Consider the following 11659-nt stretch of genomic DNA (forward strand, 5'->3'; position numbering starts at 1 on the left):
AGCTCAGGGGCCTCATAGAGTCACAAAATCAGAGCCACAAGGACCAGTTGAGTGCCCATTTTGGAAGTTTTAGAGAAGATATCTTGTCAATCCTGAGATTGAATCGTCCAGCTCCACCTGTGATGGAAGGGTCACCTGGGCAGGCATCAGTCTAAGGACACCTTCTGCTGGGAGATCCACCTGAGTTGTGGCCAGGAGAGTCCAGTCAGGCACCGGGCAGGAGAGCTAACAAAACTCTTGCAGATTAGCCCCAGGATGATGATCCAATGGAGGTTCCAGCAAGAGATTGGGCACTTAGGAGGATAGGAATGGATTTCTACCCTAGGTATAAAGCTGACTTTCCCTAATTTGACTATGAACATCCTAGAAATTGGATCATTAGATGTGAAAGATTTTTTATGATAGCACACATTCCCAGATATGAGATTATGAACCTGCTGTTTGTCCACTTATCTGGGAGAGTAGAAGTTTGGTATGAGGGGTATGTGAGTGAGCCCAGGCAGGGGTTCCAGTGGCAACATTTTGCTAATGCTATTTGTATGAGGTTTGGTAGCAATGGGGTGTCATTGATGGAGTAATTTGCAGCCCTGAGGCAGTGAGGATCAGTAGATGATTTTGCAGATAAGTATGAGGAGTTTAAGAGTCAATTGCTACAAGTACACCCTTATCTAACTAAGGTTTATTTTATGGATAATTTTGTGGCAAGGCTAAAACAGAACCTCAGGTGTTTTGCCAGAACAACTAAACCAAACAACCTAGTGGAAGCCAAATGGTTTGCCAGACAATTTGAAAAGGGGCTAAAGACTAATGAGCTTAGTAAATCTGCTTCCTGGAATTCCAGACCACCCCCACAACCAAAACCTTACCATTCCCACCATACTGACACTACACTCATATCCAACAGCCCTAAACCTATACCATTAGCCCAATCATCTAACTCACCCTTCCCAGAATTGACAAAATTCAATGCACAAAGAAGATGTTTTAGGTGCTTTGAACCATGGCAGCCATGACACAAATGTAAGGAACCTACTTTCAACCTAATTGAGGATCAGGAGGAATATGAGGATCAAAATGTGTCTGAACAGCCTGAAGAAGAGAAAAACAGTGAGGAGGCTGAGGTTTCCCTATGTGCAATAGTTGGAGGAGAAGGCATGAATACAATCAAGTTATTAGACCACATCCAAAAACAACAGTTGGTGATTCTTGTGGATAGTGGTAGTACCCATAGCTTTTTGGACCCCAAATTAATCAACCAATTAAGGAGGGAACCTTGAAAGCTAAGCCACTGATTGTGACTGTGACAAATGGTGAGAAGGTGCTATGATTCAATTTGCCAAGGGTTGAGTGGGAAATTCAAGGGGAAGAATTTATTAAAGATTTCAAATTATTGAGGTTAGGAGGATGTGACATGGTTTTGGGAATGGATTAGGTGAACCAGTATGCTCCCATTCAGCTGCATACTAGACCTCCAAGCATTTCTTTTCACAAAGAAGGGAAGAATGTATTTCTAAGAGGATTAACCAGAAAGATACTGTTGAAAGAAGCTTATGGGAAACAAGTTAGAAGGTGGCATAAGGAAGGAGTGATAGGATTCCTGGTGCAATGTAGAACCCCTTTCCCTACAGAGCTAGAAAAGCAGTTTACCTAACCTCAACCCACAGTGAACACCCTAAACTCACCCTTATCCTACAGGAATTTCAGGATGTGTTTGCTAAGCCTTCCACACTTCCCCCCAAAAGATCCCTTGACCACTCCATTCCCCTAATTCCAGGGGCTAAACCAGTAAACAATGGCCCTTATAAATACTCATTTGATCAAAAGAATGCTATAAAAAGGATGGTGGAGGAGATGTTGTCTGCTAGGGTAATTGTTCCAAGTACATCCTGTTTTGCCTCACCTGTTCTATTAGTACCCAAAAAAGACAACACTTGGAGATTTTTTTATAGATTACAGGGCACTGAATAACATTACCATCAAAAACAAATTTTTCATACCAGTGGTAGAGGATTTGTTTTCAGAACTTGCAGGGGCAGGCTGTTTCTCTAAACTGTATTTGAGATCAGGATACCACCAAGTGAGGATTAAAGAGGGGGAGGAATTCAAGACATCTTTTAGGACTCACCAAGGACTCTATGAGTTCAAGGTGATGCCCTTTGGGCTTACCAATGCCCCAGCCACATTCCAAACATTGATGAACCAGGTTTTTCAACCATTATTGAGGAAGTCTTTACTAGTTTTCATTGATGATATATTGGTTTATAGTTCCAACTGGGAGGAATATTGGAAACACCTCATGGAGGTCTTACAGCTTATGAGGAGTCATGATCTCTTAGCTAAAATGAGCAAATGTTCATTTGCCCAAGATAAGGTGGAATACCTAGGCATTTCATCTCCAGGGAAGGCTTAAAAACAGATCTTGCAAACCCCTAAGCCTCTAACAGTCAAGGCTTTGAGAGGATTTCTAGGGTTTGTTGGGTACTACAGAAGATTTATAAGGTTTTATGGGATTATAAGCAGACCCCTCACAAATTTGCTTAGGAAAAATGCTTTTAAGTGGACTGAGGAAGCTGACATAGCCTTTGAACAACTCAAACAGGCCTTGTGCAGTGCCCAAGTGTTGGCTCTTCCTAACTTCCAAAAGGAGTTTATTGTGGAGGCAGATGCAAGCTATAAGGGTGTGGGGGCTGTGTTTCTTCAAGAAGGGAAGCCAATTCCTTTTTTCAGTAAGGCCTTTGGAGAAAAACATCTAGGGCTGTCCATCTATGAAAAGGAATATCTTGCTATCATTAATGCCATTGATAAATAGAGATCTTATCTCTTGGGGAGGCACTTCACCATTATAACAGACCACCACAATTTAAAATTTCTCCTAGAACATAAAATTACCACTGCCATGCAACAAAAAGGGTTCACTAAACTGTTGGTGTTAGACTACACCAGCAAATATAAGAAGGGGTCAGAGAACTGTGTGGCTGATGCCTTATCTAGGCAAATGATGGAGGGGGAACCTGCACTGAAATCCATCTCAACTGTGCAACCCCAATGGGTAGAGGTGGTGGAGAAAAGTTATGAGGGGACACATGGGCTACTAAGACACTAGCAGCTATTTTGGTGAGCCCTACTGCTGAGCCTGACATTTTTGTGATAAGGGGTATACTAAGGTACAAGCAAAGGATCTACATTGGATCCTCTGGAGAGTTAAGGAAAAAACTGATATTGCAACTTCATGAATCCCCTCTGGGAGGTCATTCTGGCCAACAAGGTACTTACCAAAAGATGAAACAATTATTCTATTGGAAAGGGATGAAAAGGGAAGAAGCAAAAGTGGTGAAGGTGTGTGATGTTTGCCAAAAGTGCAAGAATGAGAATGTGGCAAGCCCTGGACTCTTACAGCCTTTAGCTATTACAGATGAGGCCTGGAAAAGTATTTCCATGGACTTCATAGAAGGACTCCCTAAATCCAATCAAAAAGATGTCATTTTGGTGGTGGTAGACAGGTTGACAAAGTACAGTCATTTCATTGCAATATCTCACCCCTTTGCTGCTGAAAGTGTTGCTGAAATCTTTATAGAAAATATATATATAAATTTCATGGCCTTCCTAAAGATATTATATCAGACAGAGATAAGGTATTCACTAGTAAGTTTTGGCAAGCTGTATTCAAGAAACTGCAAGTCAAACTGAATCTCTCTACTGCCTACCACCCTTAGACAAATGGACAAACTGAGAGGGCGAACAAATGTCTTGAAACTTACCTCAGGTGCATGGTTTTTCAAAATCCTAGGAGTTGGGCTAGGTGGTTACACTTGGGCACTTGGCATAATTATGGTATAATACAAACTATCACACCTCCTTTAAGTGCTCACCATTTCAAGCCTTGTATGGCTATACCCCACCTGTAATGGGAGTAGGAACTCCTACAAGGGGAAGGAAACTTAGATGGCTTTCAGAAAGGGATTCTGTCCTAACTGTATTGAAGGAGAATTTGAGAATTGCTCAGCACAGAATGAAGCAACAAGCTGATAGCGGGAGAAGTGAGATGACATTAAATGTGGGGGACTAGGTATACCTCAAGCTTCAGCCTTACAGGTGACAGTGGCAGTCATAAATAACCTAAAACTCTCCTTTAAGTATTTTGGGCCATATATGGTGGTGGAAAGAATTGGTGAAGTAGCTTATAAGCTGCAATTGCCCCCTGGGACACTCCTCCATCCAGTTTTTCACATCTCTCAGCTTAAGAGGAAGGTGGGAGAAGGGATTGTACCCCAAACTGACCTTCCAGCCACAGGACCTGAGGGGCAGGTGTTGGCTAAGCCAGTAGCTGCCTTAGGGAAAAGACTGGTGGAAAGAAATAATGTAGCAGTGACACAAATCCTTGTGCAGTGGTCTAACTTGCCCAAAGAGGAGGCCACTTTGGAGGACTACTATCATGTGGTGAGCCAGTTTCCTTTGTTTGATCCTTGGGGTCAAGGATCCCCTGAAGGATGGGGTATTGTAACAACTTTGGAAGGGAAGAACGAAATTAAGAAATGGAAGAAGGCTGGAAGAAGAAGGAAGAAAGCTGAGGCAGGATAGGAGTACACAACGTCGTCTGAAATACAGCAGTTGAAAGTCGTTAAGGAGGGTTCAGACGACGTCGTTTGAAGCTAAGCGGTTGGGGCCTCGTAGGAGAAGCATCCAACGACACCGTTTTACCCTTGCATTTATGAATTATATTTCCCTTTTATTTTTGTGATCTTAGCTGGATTGTTAGGCAGTTATGCTTAGTCAGGAGCTGATACATATAGTGTTGAATATGCATGTAGGGTTTTTCTATGCAAAGTTTAATCAAATTACCTCTTTTCTGTCAGAAATTCCCAATCCATTACACGATTCGGCCGATTACTAGCTAAAACTCCCGAAATAGAGTATTTATGAACTATTATTCCTAAATTATAAAAAAAAAAACCTAATTCGAACAAGAGCATCATTAGAATAGTATTATTTTTTGGCAAAAAAATTAAAAAAAAAAAAAAACTGCAAAAGCGATATAAATTAGTGAAAAAAAAAGTTATCGTAAACAATAAAAACATGAATCGCCGGTCAAAAATCGAGATGGGTTAGCCGGAAATGATTTACGAGTATAACTCGGACGGAACCTGAGACTCGATCGGAGTTGTACGTCCGGGAAGATAAACTCTGAAGTCTGAACTACCAGGAATATCGTTGTCCGGTGACTAGGACATGCAAGTTCGAGAATTTCGGCAACACTTAGGGATTTAACCCATACAAAATCAAACAATCCAGTCAGAAATCAAAGATTCCGGAAAAGATATATTGATTTAACACTCAGAAAGAATGAATAATTGATCGGAATGGTTCAATTTTTAGTGAGAAGTTTCGAATTTCTTCATCGTCTATCTTCCCATAGAGAGAGACAGAACTCAAGAAATGAAGAAGCATCGACAGTATACTTTCCCCATTTCTAGATAATAATAATAATAATAATAATAATAATAATAATAATAATAATAATAATAATAATTATTATTATTATTATTATTATTATTATTATTATTATTATTATTATTATTATTATTATTATTATTATTATTATTATTATTATTATTATTATTATTATTATTAATGGGGCACCACAAGGTTCCAATATTATACTAAGACGGTGTTGTTTATATTATTAATATTTTGGGATGAAGCTACAATGATGCACAAGTATTGCTTTGAAGCTCTAGATCGGACCATGAGGGATTTGTTGCGGTTTGTAAACCCTAATAGTTCCAACAAGACTTTTTGTGGTAAAACAGTAGTACTGGGTGGGGACTTCCGTCAAATTCTACCCGTAATTCCCAAAGGTACTAGACAAGATATAGTTCCTGTAGCTATCAATTCTTTCTATTTGTGGAACAGTTGCAAGGTAATGAAGCTCACAAAGAACCTGCGCTTGAATGTTGTACAAGACTTTGTAGAACAACAATCTTCACAACACTTTGCAAATTGGATAGCTTCAATTGGCGATGGCAAGATTGGTGGACCTAATGATGGTTATGCAGAAGTAGAAATACACAGTACTATGTTACTACCATTCTATGGTTACCATATTAAAACCATTGTTAGAAGTACATTTCCTATGTTTGCAAATGGTAATTCTAATGCAAGTTATCTTCAAGGGCGTTCTATTCTAGCACCAACTCTAGAGGTAGTGAAATCAGTGAATGAGTATATAAGTGAGTTGCATACGGCTGAAAGTAGAACATATTTTAGTTGCGACACAATATGCAAAGCTGATGCAGACGCTGGAATACTTGGTGATGTTCACACACCTGAATTTTTGAACGGCATTAGAGCTTTAGGTGTTCCGAACCATGCATTAACTCTAAAAATTGGTTCACCAGTCATGTTGTTAAGAAATATTGATCACTCAGTTGGTTTGTGTAATGGTACGCGGTTGGTAATCACCAAGTTAGCAGACTGTGTAATTGAAGCTGAATTAATGGATGATGCTAACAAAGGAACAAAAGTCTTGATACCCAGAATGTCCATGTCACTGTTTGATACCAGGTTTCCATTCAAGTTTCGACGAAGACAATTCTCGTTGATGTTATCATATGCAATACTATTAACAAAAGTCAAGGACAAACATTGTCACATGTAGGATTGTTACTTTTTTTTTTTTTTTTTTTCCAAACTGTGCATTTATTTCATATCTCAAAAAGGCCAAAGCCTACATAAAGACGCCTTGGCCCCAAAAGTGAGCCATGGCTCACAAAGAGTATGATATGTACAAGGGTGGCCCAAAAGTGACCACCCTAACACAAAATTATAAAACAAATGGCCTAAGGCCTAAATCAAAACACGGCCAAAATGGCCTAAGTATCATCAAGGCCTTCGGCCTTCTCAACCCAAAACTGGCCATAAGGCCTTCCACCATAACCGGCCATAATGGCCTACTCCCAACCGACCCACGGCCATAATAAGCCAGGTGGGCTTAGCCCATATCCACAAGTGGCCCACGCCATCAGAAAATTCCTTGGGCTAATTAATTAAATTAGCCCAATCTTGCAAACAAGAGAACCGAACCCACAGCCCATAACATTCCTTAAAAATCCCTTGGTCCACCAAGTATGATGGACCAACCTTATATCTCCCACAGACCCAGATTCCTGCCTTCTTAAGCTGCTCATTCCTTGAGCATCATGAGCCTAAAATCTATTGTGATCCAAAAAAAAAAAAAAAAACAATACCACTCTATATAAGGCACACACAAGACATCATTTCCCATGATAGGATCAATCCCATGGCAACCATTCCTTCCACGAAAGCTTTGGCAAATGGCTGCAGACCATAGCATATCTTAACAACTCCATTCATATTTTGTAGATCAGAATCCATTATGTACTGTCCTGATTCTCTTTGTTTAATCCCAGCTTCATATCACATATGAACCTTAGCCTTTCCAAATCCACTCTAATTCCAAATTCCAGCACTTCTAATCACCATTGGCAATCTGCAGATCATACCTGCAGGCCCCCTTTCAGCTTCATCAATCCTCAGAGAGCCTTGTATCTACATCTTCCTTCTGCAAAACATCTCATCAAAACTCCAGGTTCCCCACAGGGGGGTTAGTTCACAGCAGCAGCCATCCACCCCAATAGGTTGCTGCCGTCTAAAGATTTCAGTTTTCATGAGGATAGCCTGGGCCATGTCTTCTCCAGGTCCATCTACAAATCTTCCCTCCAATCAATTCCAGATTTGCCCTTAATTGACAGCCCAACTTAGTTGATGGATCAAAGCAGTCCTCTTCTAGCTCAGACTTAGCCAGTTCAATAAGAATAATGCAAGCCTTTATAGCCATGGCATCCTCATCCTCCACATGTCTTTTTTCCTCTTTATCATATACCACATCCATATAGGACTTTATGACCTTCAACACCCCATCCATCCAATCATAACTAACCTTCTCTATTACCTCACTCATCCACACCTGACAATCTTCAAGATATCCCTCCCCCTCACTTTCCCCTTCCTCATCATACTCTTCTACACTATCATCATCTAGTTCATACCCCTCTTCTTCATCATTATGAACCAGCTCAGCTTCACCACCCCTTACTAGCTCCCCAGGTTCCTCCTTTTCCTTCCCACCCTTTTTTGATATCTCTTTCAATTTCTCCATATATAACACCTTTGTTTTTTCCACTATTTCTCCTTTCCTTTTTTCAAACTCTTGTAGCCCCATCTCCTTCTTTATTTTGGCCATGTATGTGTGCATCTCCTGCTTAGCTTCCTCCCACACTTCCTTGTTGACTATGAAGGACCTATGCCCAGCCACAGAACTGTCCTTCACACCAGAATCCTCCTGCACAGCCCCCTTTTCCCTCTGCTTAGAGGTCACTACATGTTGACTGCCTTCAGATGATCCTGCAGGTAAGGAATGCCCTGCTTTTTGTTCTTTCAGAGCTGTGCCATGCACTTCCTCTTCAACCATATCATCCCATTTCCTTTCTTGTGACTGTTGATTCTTAGCTTTACTCAGCTTCCCTTGTTCTGGGCCTCCCCCAGCCAGCCTCTTAGAGCCAGATATGTTTCCAATGTTACCTCCTTTATTCTCAAACTCAGCATCAGCCACCTTTGTGCTATCCCTCCCCTGTTCATTTTCCTTCTGACCAGGGCCAACTAAGGCCTGGGAGATATTCATTTTAGGGTCCTTGGAGCTACCCAAGCCATTGGAAGCCAAATTCTGCCCTCCCCCCTTCACCTGGACCTTCCCATAAGCTTCCCCTTTCCTTGCTTCTACAGCTTTCTCCTTTGATTTTGAATTTTCAGCAGTCTCAATAGCCCTTTCTTTCAAGACTTTGGTGGCAACTTCATCCAATAAATTGTCCGCAACCTCCCTTATAGGATCCTGAACCAGTTGTTCCTCATTTATCCCATTCAAGCTTGCTCCATCCCCTTTCCCAGGGTTGGGCAGATTCTCAGGGGCATTTCCACAAACATGTGGCGTGCCATCTTCTTCAACTATTCCATTCGGATCTCCAGCTCTCACATTCTTACAATTGGATCTCTCATGGCCAATTCTATAGCACTCAGCACAAAATTTAGGCACAGCTCTGTCATAAACAACTGATTGCCAAAAGCCTTTCCCCCCCTACCCCAACTGCTACCCAGATTTTACTCAAAACAGGTCGCTGGAGGTCAATTTCCACTCTGACCGAGGCCACATTAGGCCTCGATCGTTTCTCCGTAGTAGAATCCAGAGCTATCATCTCCCCCATCGGAGAACATAGCTTCTTTAACATACAAGCATCAAATAAATGAAGTGGGAGGTTCGGAAAATGTATCCATACCGGAATCAGAGGAGAATCGCATCCCGGCTTCCATTCCGGCGACCACCTTGCAATCCAAAAGCTCTCGCCATCAATCGTCGCTCGGTTTCTCAACAGCGCTTTTTTACAATCTAAATCGGACGAAAATCGGAGAAGCACTGTGTTCGCATTCACTGATCCCACCTGCACCTACTCTTTCGCAAGGACACATTCGCGGATTTTAGACCTAATCTGAGCAAGCGAGGGGGGGGGGGGGGAGATTTCTCATAAACTTCCCAATCAGAGTGGATTTGCGCTCATTCTCAGCCAATCTCAGCCAGTCCTCTTGTAGAATCCGAACAGAGTCCTTCGATGGTCCATCCTCAGTCGTATCTATCTACCCCACGACTCCATAACGGAGAACCTCTCGTCTCACTAATCTCTGGAAATCGAAGTGAATCGTGAGGCCTAACCTCTGACCAACCTCTGCAGTTAGGATCCTCATATGATCTCCCGAGAACCGGCGTCAAATTCGTCGCCGGAAATCTTTCCTCCGCCGCCGCCGGCGGTGGCGCCGGCGGCGGACCTCCACTGCCCACCAGAGCTGGCGGTGACCAACACCTCACGGAAATTATATGTAAACAAAATATGTGTTATGAATGTTATGTTATATGAATATTTATGTAATATTCATATAATATGACATGATTTTTGGGTATTTTGGTAAAAGGGAGTTTTTAGAGTGAGAGGGGAATTTTAGTGAGGGTAAGATTATACTTAAGTAGGATTGTTACTTAAAAAACCAGTTTTTGTGCATGGTCAATTGTACGTGGCTGCATCTCGAGTTAACAACCAAGTGGTCTTAAAATATTGATTGCCAACGACTCAAGAACAAATGCTACATCAACAACCAACATGGTATACACTGAAATCTTCAATAATTTTTATTGTGTGACACTTATTTTTTAATATTGTATGTTAACGGATTTTCATTATTGTTTCTATTTTGTAATTTCAAAATTTTAATTTAATAATGTATTAAATTATTCACACAAGTAGACAATATCTTGAACAATATCCATCCCGTGCATCGCACGAGTACTATACTAGTTATCTAATTAAACAAATTAGATAATATCAATATTATCCAAAATATATTCAAACATACTAATATTAAAAATAATTAATATTTATCAAAATTTAAGTATCAACACTTAGCACCTAATTCCCTAAATTCCAAAAACAAAAAATAAAAAAAAAAAACAAAAAAAAAAAAAAAAAACAAAACAAAACAAATACACTCATTCCTTGTGAATCGACAGCCCAGAATACTCCTATGGCCCGTTTGGTTCGCGGAATAGGCTTGGAATGGAATAGCATTCCCAGTAATAGGCCTATTCCGGTGTTTGGTAGAAATTTCTATTCCCAGGAACATTGTTCCTGGGAATGACCTATTCCCCTTGCAAGGGGAATAGAGATTCCCCCCCCCCCCCCCCCCCAAGGTATTAGGCGATTCCTAAGTTCTCAGGAATAGCCTATAATTGATATTTCCTATTTTACCCCTCAACTAAATCTAAAATTTACATTTCTTTAATTTTTATATGAATTTTTCTATTTTTTTTTGTTAGAACTTGTAACCATATTGATAAAAACAATGAGCAGAAATGTGAAGGTCCAAGCATTCAACAAGAATAAAGTGCAATACAATATATGAGGAAGACATCAATTCTAGAGGGACATGCAATGATGCCAAAGTATTACATTGTATTAGCTTAGTCCTTCTTCTCAAAGTTGCTTTCCAATTCCTTTCTAAGTTGCAGGGAGAAGTCGTCATTGACATCATCATCATCCAGCCATCTTCCCACTGCTGGGTTACTTCTTTCCCCTCCTCTTTGTCCTCCCACTCTTGGTCAATTTCAAACTTGTCGTCATCTTCGAAGAGATCCATTTTCACGCCTTCAAGCGCCGGCTTTGGTTGCTCGGTTGCCATTCTACAGTCAATCCCTAATTGCATTGATGGAGAGATTTAGAGAAGGGTTCTTCGCTTCGGAATTTTTCTATTTATTATATCTTTTTTATAAATAAGTATATTAATTATATACATACATACATACATCAAAACACCCCTATTGCCGCCCCGATGCCATCTGCCGCCACTGCCCACGCCGGAGGCCGCCGCAACAGTTCGCCGGAGAGGAGGACTTGGTCCAGATCTGCTGCCATCCATCAGATCTGCTGCTCATTGTCCAATTCACGCCGGAAAAAGGTCAAGCGCCTTCGAGCTTCGCCGATCTACTCGTTGCTGCCTCGATCTACCATCACCGGAGCTCCACCATCTCCGCCGTCGCTGACTG

At 41.1% G+C, this 11659-nt stretch overlaps 1 protein-coding gene across 1 annotated transcript; it reads left to right on the plus strand.

Annotated features, from left to right (window-relative positions):
- Positions 1-5704: 5704 nt before the first annotated feature.
- On the plus strand, positions 5705-7626 carry LOC109179655. Its single transcript, XM_019329151.1, has 2 exons — positions 5705-6561; positions 7428-7626. The coding sequence occupies exons 1-2, from the start codon at positions 5705-5707 to the stop codon at positions 7624-7626; spliced, it is 1056 nt and encodes a 351-aa protein (XP_019184696.1).
- The last annotated feature ends 4033 nt before the right edge of the window (positions 7627-11659 follow it).

Source organism: Ipomoea nil, unplaced genomic scaffold, assembly GCF_001879475.1.
Source record: "Ipomoea nil cultivar Tokyo-kokei standard unplaced genomic scaffold, Asagao_1.1 scaffold0179, whole genome shotgun sequence".
In the NCBI taxonomy this organism is placed as follows: Eukaryota; Viridiplantae; Streptophyta; class Magnoliopsida; order Solanales; family Convolvulaceae; genus Ipomoea; species Ipomoea nil.